We start from the raw sequence: 18,369 nt of genomic DNA, 5'->3' as shown, positions 1-18,369 counted from the left end.
AAAGTTATTCTTTATTTTTTAACAATGTAAATGAAGCGTTTATGTGTTTAAACAAAATGGGAATGAAAATGGAAGTAAAATGAAAAGGAAGTCCTTAAACAAAAAGTCACATTTACAGTTGAAACATGAGCAATGATTTGAGAGCTCTGACATCTGACGGATCAGACTTCGCCCAGATCCCTGGCCGTCATCCATGAGAGGCTCAGAGTGGAACCACAGCGGCTCCACATCATGACGAGCCAGAAGATGATGCTCAGGATTATCTCCCCTGAGTGAACGTTTGAATCCCCGTCCAACTGGAGGGAAGCCTGGGGCAGATCCAGGACAGAAGGAGGAGGATGTTGGTGGATAAATTTAACAAGTTTTATGTTCAGTTGGAGTCAAATCTGGGAGAAAGTCCTGGACAACTTTTCTGTTATCTCTGTATCATGACAACTGAGGATGATGATGATGATGATGAAGAAGAGTAAGTCCAAGACAACAGTGAAAGTATTATCCTGGTGTGACGGGTGTCGTCCTCCTCACTGTCGTCGTTCTTCTCCAGTCCTGTCAGAAGCTGCTCCTCTGATTGTGACTCTAATAGTTCCCAGACTGCATCAGCCTCCATTACATCAGGTGACCACAAAAAAGAAAAAAAAAGCTTTTACATTGAACCGGCCACTTTCCAGAACCATGAGATGTCCACATGGAGCTGCTCCAGAACCTCCGACCCAAACCGAAAATAAATAAATAAACAGGATGAGAAAGAAAGTTAAGTGAAAACATCTTTGAGATTCATGAGAGAGAAACTGCAAGAAAAAAAGACTCTTTTTTCCACTAATGTATTGATTTAAGTGTGTCTTAAATAGATGTTGGACTCTATTGTAGCATCAGTATGTTTTTTTTTCAACAAAACTATCTTTTCATTTAAATATTTACATCATTATTATTATTATTAGAAAATATTCTTAAGCCCCGCCCACTGAAAACACTTGGAGATCTGGAGATTAAATCTTGTTTACCATAACAACACCCACTCTGTTGTGATGAGTGAAGCATTGAGGTTTGTCACTGTGCGTCATTACATCTGGCTGGAGGAGGAGTGAAGCCATTTTTACATCATATCTTGGGCTTCACTCACATAACCTCTCGTTCGCTGAGATTTCAGACAGGAGAGAACTTTATAGTAATAAGTATTACTTCAAAACACAGTCATGAAGAGAGACTTACTGCATCTTGGGGAGGAAGACTTCAACAAGTACATGTGAGTGAGTCAGGAGAGATACACAAATTAGAGTTAAATGAAGTTACACTAAAAAGTACAATGAAATAAAAACAAACTTCAAAAGAGAAAATCAATATTAAATTGAAAAAAATGTGGAGAAGACCCAAGATGAAAATAAAGGGATTCAAAAGTTAATAGAAAATAAAAAATATATTCCTCATTTGGGGTTTTTGTGGATATATATTTAATTCTTAAATCATGTAAAAGTAATAAAAAATAACGTCCCAAAAATGAATATTATTATATTTATTTTGGAATATATTTCTAATACTGAGAGAATCTTTATTAAAAAACCTTTTATATGGAAGGAAAATATAAATACAGTATTAAGATTCTTCTGAGCAATAAAAATACATAATTTTGAAACACAAATGCTTGAAGGGAACATTTCCTGGGAGAGCAAATCCAGCGAGAGGCCACGGAGGCGGATCATGAGGTGGTCTGATCTTCACTGAGGATTTTGTATTCAGAGAAATCAAATCCTTAATAAATCACTTGATTTCATCATGACGGAGGATTTGATATGGAACCTCAGGAGTCTGCGGCTCCGCCATGAACAGCCAGAGACTCCTGACGATCCGCAGGTTCGACTCTCGCTGCTGTTTTCCAGATCTGCAGCCGGAGAAACGGGATTATGTGTGAGGCCGTAAAAAAGCCCTCGGGCACTGGGAAAGACATGAGCGGGAAGAGTTCTGGCCTCACATCTGTGAGAGTGGGAGCTGGTTAGTGTCCGTGTGCCGCCCGGCTGCGTTTCATCCTCTTCATGTGGCTTTCAATCAATACCAGGGAGAACCCTGGTCCTCCGTGGAGACGGCGTGGAGCCTTTTCCACGACTGGCTTGGAAGATGTTTCTCTGTATGCAGATGACGCCGCGCTTTATTAAAGAATCCATTCTGATTCTCAGGATCTCTGGGTGGTCTGTGATTGGTCGTCTGCCAACATGGTCATTATTTCCACGTTAGTCCAGGCTGAGCGGGCAGCTGCCAGGGCGTCAAACTAGAACACACAACCTAATGTATGTTTACAAAACTCTCTTCAACAGGAAGTGATGTCAGATTGTAATACTTTCTTTTCATTGTTGAAGGCACAAGTTTTACTCTTCTGTCTGAGTATGATTCTTGACGTCAATTACCTTTACTTATCTTAAACGCTGGTTTCTTTATAGGTCATCACATCAACATGAACTTTAATACACCTTGATTTTGATCATCCATCAACCCACTCATCCACTGATTATTTAATCGATCAATTTATTTTAATATCCCTTTGACCATCTACTTCATCCATCTCTCTCTGTTATCCAGGCATGGATTATTTGATCCATCTGTTAATCCACAGTATTATTCATTTCAACCAACCACTGAAGATCTCACCAATTATTCTATTCCATTCAGATATATTTCTACATGTTACTCCATCCATCCATCCATCCATCCATCCATCCATCCATCCATCCATCCATCCATCCATCCATCCATCCATCCATCCATCCATGCATCCATCAATCCATGCATCCATCCATCCATCCATGCACCTACCCAGTCCATCAATCCATCTATCCATCCATTCATCATCCCTTCAACCAACCAAACCATCCATCCATCCATCCATCCATCCATCCATCCATCCATCCATCCATCCATCCATCCATCCATCCATCCATCCATCCATCCATCCATCCATCCATCCATCCATCCATCCATCCATCCATCCATCCATCCATCCATCCATCCATCCATCCATCCATCCATCCATCCATGCATCCATCAATCCATGCATCCATCCATCCATCCATCCATCCATCCATCCATCCATCCATCCATCCATCCATCCATCCATCCATCCATCCATCCATCCATCCATCCATCCATCCATCCATGCATCCATCAATCCATGCATCCATCCATCCATCCATGCACCTACCCAGTCCATCAATCCATCTATCCATCCATTCATCATCCCTTCAACCAACCAAACCATCCATCCATCCATCCATCCATCCATCCATCCATCCATCCATCCATCCATCCATCCATCCATCCATCCATCCATCCATCCATCCATCCATCCATCCATCCATCCATCCATCCATCCATCCATCCATCCATCCATCCATCCATCCATCCATCCATCCATCCATCCATCCATCCATCCATCCATCCGTCCATCCATCCATCCATCCATCCATCCTCCCAGTAAAGTGCAACAGCATGTTAACTTCAATATGTCTTCATCATCTTCTCTAATCCTCATTCACTGCCTATTCTTTTGTCATCTCCAACATACTCAGCCCAACAGTCTCTCTTCATCACAACCATCTCAGTAGGAGTTTGTCTCCAAATGTCTCTTTGACGACCTCAGTGTCTTCATTTCTGACTTATCTAACTCTCCAGTAAACATTCACCGTGGCAGCTCCTAATAACTGCACGTGTAATTGGACCTCTCTGAGTTTGGAGCTCTCTGACAGGCCCACATCGGTTCAAGCCCAGCGAAATAACAAAGCCATGGCAGTCTGAATTGGAGCGCTAATCACCGAGGATAATCACCAAGCTCAAACTTTGTGAGGACCAAATGTGGAAATAATTTAAGTGGGAAAACGATGGCAGATCAAGAATCACAATCGGGAAATTGGTCACGGAATTACGATGGCCCAGAAGATAGACGTCATCAAACGCCTTTGTGAACTCCGTCCGTCAAGAGGTAATCTGCTGGAGCTGACCTTGAGATCTATCTAAATAGATCCGGAGATGTTTCACTTGAGTTTGTAGCTGCTTCACCTCCGCGGTTTATGATTGCACTGATTCATATTTGTCTTCCACTCCAGCGCTGGCTGCACTTCACAGCCCACCCACCGCGCATCAGCTGAATATTATCAGGGAACGTGCCAAGAACATCATCATGGGAATCAAGTAACGGTGAAACGGCCATTTGAAAGGTAAACCCATGAAAGCAGTGTGTGATTTGGGACACGGCGGAGGCCAATACGGTCTGTCAGTCATTTAACGACTAAACAGGGACGGAACTGTTTTAAATTATCTGCTGATTGAAGAATGCGAAAAGTGCTAACACATTTCTTCACTGAGCGGCGGCGAGGACTCAATCCAAGCACAAATGATTAGTCATTTGTAAAGATACGGGCCGTCGTGAAGAGAAAGTTACATTTGTTTGAAGTGCCATCATCACCCTCGTCTATTCCCGGGCTTTTATTGATCGAGACGTCGCGGCCAACGTTTCAAACAAAGAGCCTCGCTGTCCGGAGCCGTGACTGCCGGAGAAAGCCTCGGGGATCCTGCACTTCAAAGGGACCTTAATCCACTCCAGCACGAAAATCAGATGAATTCCACCACGCATGGTTGCAATTTTAATAATCATATCCTTCTATAGGCAATGCAGGATTGATATACATCAAGGAAGCCGGTGTCAGGAGTAATCGTACGACTTGATCCGCCCATCCCAGTCATATTTCCCTTTAGAGTCTCCTTCCCATGTCCTAATTATTTCAAAACACCAAATTACAGCTTAAACGATAAATGAATACACACATGAAGCTGCCAGCTCACATTCTCTCCAATCTTCAACCCGCTCCCAAATATTTGGGTTTGGCTTTTTTCCCTGTGTTTTCTTGTAACATATTTGTTGCATTAGATGAAACGTTTTCTCTCAATAATATTATTCTTTGGCTGTAGAAACTGCAGTTGAAGAGGAAGTGTTTTTTTTTCGTACGTTGGGTTTTAATTTTTTATTTAAGGTTGTGGTTCTGATCCAGATACATAGTCTGGGTGTATGCAGCGGTTTTTAATGCGGTCATAAGGCAGACCCGACCTGGCCTTTGTCTGCGGCTCAGTTCATAATCTTTTGGACAAGATTCCAGAGGAGAGTTCACAGATTTTGTGGCCTCTAGATCTCATCTGTGGCTCCATCTTGCCAGGCCTGTATTAAGACAATGTCGTACCCTTGGTCACTGAACCTCACAGGTGCCCATTATCACAAAATGAATATACATGACGATTAATGTATGGCATTTGAACAATTTTTAGGTGTATGGATGATACTTTAAAGCTCAACAGTGGTAATTCTACACAAACTTGAATGCAAGGGCCAAACATGCTGTCTTTCCAATCCTTCTACTTAAGACATGGGTAAGTTGTAGAGTAAGAAAGGCCATTGGAGACGCGGTATGATCCTGTATTGAAAGCACAATACTTTGGATCTTCCAAGAAGCCGGCTGTGCTCGATAGCTTTGAGCCAGGTGTAGCTGGACGGCTCCTTTACAGCTCCTTGTACTTGGAAATCTGGTTTTCCTCGATTAACCTGATCCATAATTTCTGGATTTGATGATATCTGTGGTGAGATACATGGTGAATATGCAAAAATTAAGAATATAGCTATTTTTCTATTTGTCTATATCTTGTGTAAATGATTGGTCTACTCTCTCTTCATCCTTTCTTTTTCATTCTCTCTTTCCAACTTTAAATTTTTAATTTTTTGATGTCATGTTTAACGTTCACTACCAGAGGAGAGACATGACACTGTTTCAAGTAGTCATGTTCCTTATTTAGCGTTGATGGTGATAATCAAAATCAAATATATAATTTACTGAAAATTCCACGGCGAAGACTGATAAGTGATCAATGTGGGTGGTAAACTAAATAATATTACGCCAGATGATATTCTACTTTAACACGCCCGCCCAGAACTGAACCGCAAAGCAGCTGAAGGAAGCACTGTTCTTGGTTGGTAGAATATCTTTCAGGTCGGATCTTGTTCACAAGTGAAGGGAGGTCGGAGTGCAATTGACAGATCAGTGAAGGATTTTCATCCATCAAGACTGTCAGTCTGTCATGATGAAAAAAATATGCTGAGCCAGAAGACAAAGATTATTTACCAGCTGGGGCCTGTTACGGTGAAATGACTTCCTCTGCAGAGAGTCATCAACATGACATGTTCTTGTCATTAGGTTCATGAGGCGACCCAACAAGATTCACTACAGTTTTGGCCCCCATAAATTAAAACCTCAAGGAGCCTCAGTTTGTTTATAGCTTTCAAGGCATCGATCCTTTATACATGAGCTACATTTACTGGATTAAGATTAGACAGATTTTTTTGAGGAAGAACTATAGCTTCATAACTTTATTTATATAAAATATATTTTCATTTTGAAAGCCAAATGATATTCAAATTCATTAAGTTTTTGGATTCTCTTTGAAGGTTCTCATTCCTCCAGGTGATGGTTATATAAAGGGTTCCAAAGAGGGTCAACTGGTTTGTGTAGAATTAAGTATGAAGTCTAGTTGTTTACAATAATCACTCATGATTTCACCAGATTGAAAACACAAAATCAAACTTTAACTGGTTTATTCAACACAACGTTTCAGAACAGACCCCTGAGGGCACCATGATACTCACGGGCAACATGTTGGTGACCCCTGTACGAGAGATCTGAGATAGACAGGGGATACTGTTGTTGGCTGATCTTCTGAGGAGTTCTTGAAGTCGCTACGAGATAAAGACTAAACTTCTTTGAGACTCTTGTTATTGTGTTTTAGAAAGAATAAGAATGTGCTCTCACATCAGAGACAGGGATGGGGCTTCTCAAAGCACTTCGCTGCATGTGTGTCTGATGTTCTTTGAAAGACTGTGAACAGATTGCGACACAAAGTTGAGAGGCAAATTGGAAATGCTTCCAAAGATACTTGGCTCAACTCCTGCCTTCAAGAACCGTGTTTTTGAAGCACCAACTGGCCACAGTTGCAAGGAAGTTGCAACTCTTGCCCTTAAAAAACGTGTTCGTTTCTTTAAGAACTGAGAATCTTCTCGTCAAGGTTTGTGCGATCTGAACCCTGAACCCCGTCTTTAACAAGATGATCTCCTCTACATGGATTCCCTTAAGACATTCCAGCGAGAAACACTGTCGAAGGTCTTGAAAACATGTCCAATTTCTGAAAGTGAGACTCGATCACCATCAATAAATCTGAACGGTTGACGGTCTGGATTCGATCAGAGCCTCTGGCAGCTTTCGTGACGTGCTGCTTAGTATCCCTCAACTTTCAAAAGAACCGGCCTCTTAAAGTCCACAACCGTCTGAGTTATAGCCACATGGGGAAGATGTGTTGACGTACAGAAAACAGATATTTGGAATGCTTCGGCTAAACTTGCGCTCCGATACGGTGCCTTCGCAGTCCCCGAGATGATCATGAAACCCAAGATAAGACGGCTCGCTGCTCGCCACCATCGGTCTCCCGCCGAGATTATTGCAGCTAATAAATAGGACTCCAGCGTGAAGCATGACTCATACTCCGGCCCGACTTTGTTACCGTTAACTCGAACCCACTTCAGGGATGATGTTTCCCTCTAATGACCAGATGTAGGTCAGCAATATGGAAGAACCGGAGATGTTAAATTGCTACCATTCTCTCCCTGTCGGTGGTTCAAGGTGCTCCGTGTGCGCAGAACCTCATCAGAGACAAAGCACATGTGTCAAAAGACAGAAGTAAAATAAAACAAGGCGGCGAGTCACGAAGAGGAGGCAGAACTTCTGGGATTAATAATTTAACTCAAATGTGCTGCAGGCGTTCTTCAAAGTGAGAGGCTCCGCAGGTTAAACACTCCAGGGCTGGTGCTGGAGTCGTTAGTCGGCCCATTTGAGTCGACAATAATCATCTGGAGTGCGTTCACAGATGACCCGCACAGATAGGATTACGTCGAACGTCTAAACATAGAAGCCTCCGCGTTCTTCACTCAGCATCAGCCGTCGAGTCGTCGCCATCGAGAAGTTCCTTGGATTCGACTGGTGGTTGAGATGATATTAAATGTTGTCCATAAAACTGTTGTCAGGTTTCTTTACAATCCTTGTGTGTGGAAAGATTGTGGAAAGATTTGTCACATAAGAAACTAAAATGTCCATAAGATTTATCACCACTAAGTAGTGAATATAGAAAGTTAAAGCAAAACATACGTTAACAAGTAAAACAAATTAGAAATAAAAATCTAAACGCAATAAAAGTATTCATCTGAAAAAATATACAGCCATGTTTGAACAAATTGTTCTGGTAATAATTATTTTCTCATCTTATTGAAAAATCCACAGTTTATGCTTTTTTTTCTCCCTTTTATTTCACTTTGCTCTTAAATATTATTACTAAAAATAATTACCTTGTTTTTCCATAAAATGATTTAGACTTTTTTTTAATGATACATACAAATAAAAGACAAACAGGGAGAGAAAAAATGCAACAAACTATTGTAGCATTAGAATAAAAACTACAACAGGTATTCTCAATTAAACTTTCTTTAATGTTTATTAAAATTTGAATCCAAATAGTGAATCAAGTATGTTTATTTTTCTTTTACTGTGTCATACAAATACTAAACATTTTCAGCATGTATTTGCTTTCTAGAAATTATTCTCAGACAAATCAACAACACAATCTTCCTCTCTCTTTGCGCTTGATGGATCTACTGATTCCTTCAAGAAACATCTTAAGACATTTTTATTTGTTCAGGCTTTAAAGTATATATTTTAGTGAGTATTGTTTTGATTGTTTAAGCGCTTTGTGACCCTGGTCTGGAAAACAGATTACTTACTTACTTACTTACAATCAGTGTAAAATGTATTTGATCCTATTAAATTATTATTTCAATGATGATACCGATTATTATTATGCTTTCCCTTTCTTTAAAAAAGTCTGTAAAGACGCAATCATCAAGAGAAAGAGCAGGGAAGTTGTAAAATGTTCAAGCAAAAATATCCACTATAAAAAAAGGTTTATATTTTTTTAAAAGACCTAAACATACACATGAATTAATTATAACCGAAACATTAAATATTCTACATTTTAAATGTGCTGATAAAAAAAAAATATTTGGAGAAAAATAATATGTATTCAATCCAAAATACCCTTTATGTTTTATTGTTTTCCTTTAAATCAATTTATTTTATTTGTGAAATAAGTTACAGTTTTAGTATGGTGGTTTATATTGTATTTTTATTTATTCATTCCATTTATTTATTGATTTATTTTGAAGTAGTTACACTTTTTATTTATACAAAATGATTTGAACTTTATTTATAGTTTTATATTAATCAAATGTAATATCAATTTGTATTCAAATAAGTTTTAATAAAGAAGTATGTTTACCAACGGATTTGTATATTTTTTGCAGTCGCCTCTCAGGTTAGTTCCGCCACTGGCCGCTAGATGGCGACACGCTGCTAATCAGAACCATGTGGCCGCTGTGGTTTTGGGACTTTCAGAGAAGTTTGAAGATCCAGATCAGTGTCGGAGTCAGACTGAGCGGCTGGAAGTGAGCTGGACTGGAGGGAAGACGCAGCAAGCAGGACTTTATTTCACTCTTCCTCCGCTGCCTTCTGAGTTTTGGTCAATGAACTCTCGCAGACTGAATGTGCGAACTTCCCTGAAGGAGCTTAACCTCTGAGATCGTTGCACTTTGGGAACACAGAGCTGGAGGAATGTATCGAAGTGCGGCGAGTCTTTGGATCATCCTGGTTCTGCAGCGGCTCCTGGACCTGAGCGCGTCTGGTGAGTCCAAAACTCTCTCTTCTACTCCTGATGTCACTTTTTCAATGGTCCACTCGAGCTGACCTGAGCATCTTCTGGAGCTCCAACATCTCCAGAGAAGTTGATCCAACATCTCCAGAGAAGTGGATCCAACATCTCCAGAGAAGTCGATCCAGTCTTGTGTGTCTCACGTCAAGGACCCTGCTGGTTCTTCTGTTGTGGCTCCACAATGAGGGATCAGCTGGAGGGCCATTGTCCCTTCATGGAGGAGATAAGAGAGACAAACATCTTCTTGAGATTCTTGTCGATCATCTATTTACATTTTTAAATAATGACGCGACTCAGAAATCCAAACAACATCTTCTCATCTAGAGTTTTCCTTAAACTACTTTCTTGACCTCAGAGCTTTTTTTTAAACTGTAATTTTATTCTCGCCATTTTTATTAATTAATTTAAAACAATCAAATCTAAATATTAAGTACGTGTTCGTTGGGTAGAAAAAAGAAACAATTCAGTTCCTGAAAATGTCATGTTGAAAAATAAACCTAGTTAAATATGAATTTGTTTACAAAAATAAAGTTTTAACAGTACAAAAACATTATTATGAGAAGGATAAAACCTTTTTTTTAAGCTTTTAACCACAAGAATCAGTATCAGATTTATTGGCCAAGTTTATTAACAAATACATCGAATTCTTCTCCGGCTGTTTTTGTTTTTTAATAGGAATTTGTTTTATTAGTGCACACAGAGGATTTTTTTAATAATGTTTTAGTTTACAAAGTGATTTAAAAAGTTTAATGTGGAGAATCAACTTGATGGTTTTTAGAAACCAAGGCCCGGACTCAGAAGGATCCGGACCTGGTCGAGGTCTTCTTTTGGGTCTTCCTCAGAATGTTTTTTAAAAATCTGCCTGAAAGCATTTAGCTTCTGCTTTCTGTTAGGTTTGGTGAATTATTCCAACAAACTGATTTTCTGCAGTGTTTGTTCTATACGAGTGCAACACACTTTCTAAAACTGCTCCATCATTTCTGTCATATCAGCATTTTTCCATCCTCTGAAGCAATTCTTTGCCGAAAGCATGAGATCCATTTAAGTGTGATTTACACTGTTTATATGTTTCGATCCTCCCTCCAGACATAAGTAGGGATTATTTACGTCCAGAGGTTCGTGTTTGGGTCGACTTTGTCCTGCTTTAAAACTGTATTTACAGCCGCCTGGCTGTTTTGTGTTGGATGACGTGACGTTGTGATCCATTACCAGCAGCATAAGAAAATCATGGACAAGAAATTCCCTCTGTGGATTATTTTGATGCAACTCGGATGAAATATGGAGTCAAATGGGGAGGAAAAAAAAGTTTTGGACCAGAAGTTCTCTGAGCTCATACCTGGAAGTGAAGTCACGTTAATAAATCTAAGTTTTATTGTCCATCAAAGTCCAGTAAAATCACCCTCAACATGTTGCACTGGCACAGAAGTCGCTTCAGGGCCAGCCCTCCCTATAGGCGAATTTAAAGTCTGCATTTTGAAGTTATATTTCAAACATGCTCTGCCTTCTGATCCTGGCAAAGAGGACTTATATCAGTAAGAGACTCAAAGTAGAAACACTCGAGTTGAGTTGGGAGGATGCCCTGGGGCAGACGCAGGACTCACTGAACAAGTTATATCACTCTAATGAATTAAATCTCTTCTTAAACGTATTTATTATAGATAAATATTCTGCTGTGGGGTGTGCTGTTTGTGTTTGTTGTGCACTCTGATCTTTGTCGAGTCTTTGATATGTTTAGTTGGTTCGTAATTATTGGATGGCCCTGGTTTCTCCGTTGTAGCATGAAGAAATGTAGCAAAGCAGCAGCTCACGTTATGTAGCCACTTAGCATTTTCCTGCTAGCTTATAGCAACAGCCTAGTAAACACTGTATTTTTCCTTTATAATTGATTTTTCTGTAAAGTGAAATGAACATTTTGAATAACAAAGCATAAACAACTGTAAATGTTGACATCAAAGAGTTGTTTATTTTGGCGTCCCTACATGTTTGTTATTGTCGGGAATTCATCTGATAATGTGCAGCTTTAGTTCTTTTGTATAGATCATTTGTGCAATTTATTGTTTACATTTTTTTCACTGAGAAGCATTAATCATTTAGAATTAGCCTTTGCTCTACATTTTTTAATAATTTAAATTTAAAGTTTCATACACTTGTTTAATTGAAAAAATGTATTTATTGCGAAAATTATAATTGGTTTTCAAACGTTTTTTATAATTATTAGAGTTTTATAAAATGTAAAAATGCATTTTCTAAATTCAATATTTTTGAATTCATAGCCTTTTAAATTCAATATAAAAATATTGGTATAATAGGTTTAATATTGAATTATTGCAATGTAAATATCAAACTCGATGTGGGGAGGAAAAGAAAACACTTATTTTGAAAATATCAATCTTTTAAAATTGTGGTTAAAAAACAAAACAAAATTCAACCGTTTAAACGTAGAAAATATTGAATTTCTATTAAAAAAAAAAGTTAAACAATGCTAAAAAAAACCCCCAGTAACATTGAAAAAAAAACCCTGTCAGCTCCTGTAACCTGAATTAGAAAAAGTATAAATAAACTATTTTTTTGTCTCGCTGGATTTTTTAAGGAGGAGCCACTTAAAGGTAGATAATCTTCAAAACTATGTGAGCAAGTTTAATGTTGCACTTATAACATACACAACAACACATATTAACATATTATTTCCATAAAGCGGGCAAATGGCTGTTGAATTTGATTGACATGTCGCTCTTCATTTGTAACAAAAACTTAATTGGCGGATGATTTTCTAGTCGTTCCACTGGTGGATAAAACATGTGCTGTTGTCGAGCAGATTCCTATCACGGAGGTAAAGGTGTTCAGAGTGAACACGTCCTTCAACAAGAGGTTAGTTTGCAGCTGAAACTCTTCTCGTCTCTGCAGACCTGCGTCACCCGGGCGATCCTGAGCATCTTAAAGCGACCGCCGCATGTTTAGAGCAACACAATTCAGTTTAACGACCTCCCATTAACAGCTTCCACAGATTTACAGCGTCGCTACCGGCAACGGCACTTGTGCCAGTAAAAGGTCAAGAAAAAAAAAAGGAAAAAAGTGTCTGTGTTTACAATCTCGCCGCGAGAAATCACATCAGGGAAGGAAATTGGATAATGAGTCGACACACGTTGTATTCCTGCTGTGTTTACACCAGTCGCCCCGACCACTCCGTCTTCATCACTGAGCCCCGCCCTGTAGACCCTGGGACTCCATCTTCTCTACACCTTTATTCATTTAAAAAGAAATGTAAAAAACAGACTAAATAAGTGATTAAATTCAATTCATCATTTTTAAACAAATGACAAAGTATAATAAAATATTTATGAAAATACATATAAGGATAATAATAAACATTCATAAAGCCTCATTTAAAGTAAAATCCCTTTAAAAAGATACTAAATCTGTCACAAATAACATAGAAATATGATGTTTTATTTTATTTTTAATTTGTATTAAATTTGTGATTCAAAATGTATAAGTAAAAAAAAGAAGCTACAATTAAACTAAAAAGTAGAGGTTTCAAATATCTTAGTTAAATTAAAAAATGTTTATATATTATTATTTACATCAAATTTGCGACTTTAAGAGGTTATAATTTCATAGTAAAATCCAGATAAATAATAAAATCTGCTTATCATTTTACAAATTTACAAAGTATAATAAAGATATGTAGGAAAGTAACAGACAATAACAAAAACACATAAGACGTCTAATAAAAATAGTATCAATCCTGTCACAAATAAAATGATTACACTCACTGGTAAAATATAGGATACTATATAAGATAAAATTAATTAAATTACAAGAAAGTTTTAAATATTGAATGAATAGTCAAAGAACATAAGTGGACTTTTAATATTAAAACAGTGAGAATGATGTATAAAATCTAACTCGGTTGTTTGAATAAATAATTAAAGTAAACCATACAGTTCGATTCAAATGACAAAGAAAAAAGTACATTAAGAAGAAAAAAAGTCATGAGGGAGGGAAAAATGATGACATCATCGTCCAGCAAGTGTGTTTGAATAATAATCCTGGATTAAATTAGAGAGTGTTGGGGTACACGGTCGCCCTGTTGCTGATCGTACCTCCAGTCAAAGATCTCTGTAAACACGTTCCACACGTTCATCCATCAGCCGAGCAGTGATGCATGCGTGTAAAAACACTTCCACGACAATGTTTCCCGGCGTGTAAACCGTGTTCGTGTCCCTGAACGGCGGGTATTCATCTGGCAGCATAAAAGCTCTTCAGCGACACCGAGGGGCTCCACGTGAACTCTGTTTAGAATCCATTGAGCTCTTTAATAACATTCAGCCAGACCATAAATCACAGGCTGGAACCGCCGAGGTCCAGTTTTCAACGGCAGACACTGTTGACACTAAAGGCACTTCACCTACAGGGTGAGGGGGGGGGTGGGGGGGTGTAAGAGATGGTTCTATCGTGGCTTTTGAGGAAAGATTGTATGAGTCTGGTGTTTTATGTTCGACACTAACATGCAGCTCAGCAGTCACACGGCTTCAAGGATGTATTCTCTGGCTCTCAACTGTTTTTTTTTAACATTTATTTTTACATTTATATCTATTGATATCAACACAAGAGTCCCAAAAATGACTGGATTTTTTTCAGATGGTTTTCGGACCAAAAAAAATGCTATTAAGTATAATAATGAATGATGCTAAAGTAGAATCAACTCATGGAAAGAAATTATGATTTTGTACTTTTTTCCTCCTGCTTTGTATATTTTCATTTTACTAAGGGATTTTAATCTTTTCTGTAAAGCCACCTATACAGCTTTAAATAAAATGTATTATTGTTAAATATAATAATATCTACATTTTGTTGTATTTCACAAAAATATTAAGAAACATAAGGTTAAAAAATTAAATGAAATAATTCCTAATTGTATTCTCAATATTATGTTTTCATATAAATTAAACAATATGTTTTAAAAAGTGTTTACCTGCTCATTTTTTCCGTGTTCCATGAGAATTATTTAGTTCTCAAAAGTATTTAAGTCTTAAAGTTGGTTTTTAAACCAATAAATGGACCAATCTGGAAGTTGTATTTTAAGTTTTAACTTTCATTTGCTGTTTTTTCTAATTTGAGCTTTTAATCCTCAAATATTAGCAAACATGAGGAACTAAAAATTAGCAAAAATCAGGCAAAATTTAAACATTTTAATTCTAAGGTTGTTTTTTATTTTTTAACTAAACCACAATTTTAATTTAATTTTTTGTAATGTAAATATTAAACATTTAACTGATAATAAAAATAAACATTATTTAGTAACGTGTTATTATATTATTTTATTGCTAAAATATTGTTCACACAAATGGATGATAAAGTTTTGCCTCAACTTCAAAAATGATAAAAATAAATAAAAACCTTTTTTTATATAATTTTATTTAGTCTTAAAATGGAAACTAGCTCATCGAGAGACGCCTCAATCATTATATCAATATAATATAAAGTGGAAAACAATATTTAACTATCGTACAATAAGAAGCTTTAAATCCGTCAGAACGTGATTAAACCAAACGGTGAAGGAAGTTAGATTGATTGACACTTGCTCAGCGAGCTTGTGACGGGATGATTGCTGTGGATGTTGATTTAAAACAGAAACATGAGTATTTGACTCCATCACTAACATTCTGAACCAAACACGAGATACATGTGCTTTTCTAAGCTGCTTCCGACACAGAAACGTTCCACCGCGTCGCTGCTTTCCTCGTCAGAGCTCCACACATTGTTCCTCGACGTGTTTCCGTCGCTGTAATTTCACCGTCAAAAGGCGTCTTTATTCCGCGCTCAACGTTTTCTCCAGATGCCGGGGCTCAGCCGTCCGTCGCTCCTCCTCTTCTCCCGGCATCAAGTGGATGCGTCTCTGAAAGCTTTTAGCAGACAATGAGGAATGTGTGAAGCAGATGTGGGAGCGAGGTCTGTTCTCTTCAATGGCTTTTCAACCTGGAGCCGGAGATCTGGGATGTGATCGGCGGTGGAGGGAACAGTACGATGCTGTTGTGTGTCACGGATCGTTTGGCTCTGTGGCGCTGACACCGTCCTGCTGTCTGGAGCGAAGTTACTGACGTTAATGAGTGAAGTACAAAAACATTTGGCTGCTCGAGCGACACCACAGGATGATACTCAGGAGCTGAAATGTATCGCATATAGATTTTGTTGAGCAAACTAGTGAATTCTGCACAATTTATGATCGCATGGCAACACCAATAAAGCACATGATACCATCATAGATGCACATTTACAATTTGTTAACACAGTAAACATTTTTGGTACACATTCCCACATAGGTACACTTTTCTGAACACATGAACACATTTCAAATTGGAATACATGTTTAGAAGTTGACTTTAAAAAAACTTTACAAATTTCATGCACATATACACTTTTCTGGACATATTTACACTTTCAGTACACGTTCACAATATGGTAAACACGTTTACAATTTGGTGAACGCATTTGCTATTTGGTGAACACATTTACAATGTGGTGAATATATTTACATTTTGGTGAATACATTTACAATTTCCATGCACATTTACAATTTGCTGAACACATTTACAATGTGGTGAACACATTTACAATGTGGTGAACATATTTACATTTTGGTGAATACATTTACAATTTCCATGCACATTTACAATTTGCTGAACACATTTACAACGTCATACACATATACAATTCGAGGAAAAACATGTACTATTTCAATACAAATGTTTAATTTGCTGAACACATTTACAAATTCAATACACATTTACATTTGGCTAGATAAGTTTACAATTTGCTGAACACATTTTGAATCCTATGAACAAATTTACATTTCACCATACATATTTACAATTAGCTGAACACGATTAGAATTATCAAACACTTTTATAATTTGCTAAAACAATTACAAATTGCTGAACTAAATTACAAGTTGCTGAACACGATTGAATTAGCTCACACATCTACACTGCCGAAAAACATTTACAATCCACAGAACGACAATTTCCGGTGTTATTGTAAATTGTTTTGGTGTTCATCAGATTGTTATTATATATATATATATTATTATATGTATATCAGTTACAAAGAATGTTTCCACGATGTAAAGAGATTAGACAGGTGTCGTCATTTTAGATTTGAACGTCTGCGAGAGACGATGTTCGAAGACGTTGTTCAACTGTCTTCAATTACAGGATAAAAAAACTCTTGCTCTCGCATGGTTTTCCTGCTATTGATTCTATAGGAAGTCCCCGATTATCAGCGTTAACTCTGTGTTGTGGTGATCGGAGATGTTTTGAATGTGCTGGAACGATGTCAGCGCTTGTTTAGCTTTTACAACAAGAACCAGATTTTGTTTTTGCTGCTTTGTGGATCTTTTCGCTGCCAAGTCAGACAAAAACACTTTTCCTGAATTGGAAAAACACGCCGATGTGATGTGTTGGCGAAGGTTGGTTTCTTTTTTTTTTACAACTTGATTTTCTCAGGGTTCATTGTCAGGCAGGCTTGATGAAGCTCCTCGGAACACTGGAGCATGGAAACCCTTTCCTGCAATTTAGCGTCTGCACAGGAGGGCAGGCGGTGCCTGGGAGTTGAAAAAAGTCTCTCGGGGTTCAGCGAAATGTGGGGCTGGATTAAGAAAGGGCTTCAGGTATTTTAGGTTCAGGATGAGGGCTATCGTGGAACTTTACCAGACATCAGGTCTGGATTCATTCAAAAAGAAGCTGCTTTTCAGTTCAGGTTTTACCATTGTACTTGTGTGGTTTATTATTTATATGTGTGTATAAAATAATGTTTTCTTATTTAAAATGTACATAAAATTATTCACAGCATTTGTATATTTTGTGTTGCAATTAAACTTGGATTCCTGCGATGACTGAGGACGAGGGGATACATTCGACTGCAGCTGCTTTTAAAGCTGATGTTTAAACATATTTTGGTTTCAAAACAAATGAAGTCAGTTACGACTTCATCAAGAGTCATGTGGTCTGTAAATTCTGCAACACCAGAGTCAAAGACTCGACAATACTAGTAATATATACTTGTTACTACAGTATCATTGTTGCCCCTGTATCGTGATACGTTTCCAGATTCTTGCTAAAAAGCCCCCCTAGTGGTGAGTAGCACCAAAGATGTAAACGAGCAAGCCACAGTACAGTCAAGTTGGAAAACATAACGGTGAAAATTTGAGATACTTGTGGATTATTTTTTAAAGAAGATGATGTCATGTGGAAGAGCAAGTAGATACTAACAAGGAATCTGGATATATTTATTTAAAACTAAATGTTCAGGCTGTATTTGTTTTCCCCTGATAAAGGGTTGAAGTATTAAAGATTTTCATCTTTAAACTCGAAACGATAATTAACAAACCTAAACATACACAAGTATGACCGGTTACAATTGTTTCTAATCACCCTGAACTGTTTTGTGTATTTAATGTGTACACACCTTGATCACAACACAAAACATAAACAAAGAGCCTTTGTCTCTTTCTTATCTTTCTATTATATTGACAGCTAA

General features: G+C 37.8%; 1 protein-coding gene across 1 annotated transcript in view; it reads left to right on the top strand.

The window, feature by feature from the left end:
* Positions 1-9,568: 9,568 nt before the first annotated feature.
* Positions 9,569-18,369, top strand: part of ror1 (receptor tyrosine kinase-like orphan receptor 1) — a 113,402-nt gene continuing 104,601 nt past the window's right edge. The window contains exon 1 of the mRNA XM_087784976.1: positions 9,569-9,804. Coding sequence (XP_087641102.1) covers positions 9,735-9,804 — 70 coding nt within the window. The 5' untranslated portion in view covers positions 9,569-9,734. The remainder of the gene's footprint in view (positions 9,805-18,369) is intronic.

Source organism: Callionymus lyra, chromosome 2, assembly GCF_982586985.1.
Source record: "Callionymus lyra chromosome 2, fCalLyr1.hap1.1, whole genome shotgun sequence".
NCBI lineage: Eukaryota > Metazoa > Chordata > Actinopteri > Syngnathiformes > Callionymidae > Callionymus > Callionymus lyra.
The sequence above is the reverse complement of the archived record's forward strand: the minus strand, read 5'-3'. Positions and strand labels throughout refer to the sequence as shown.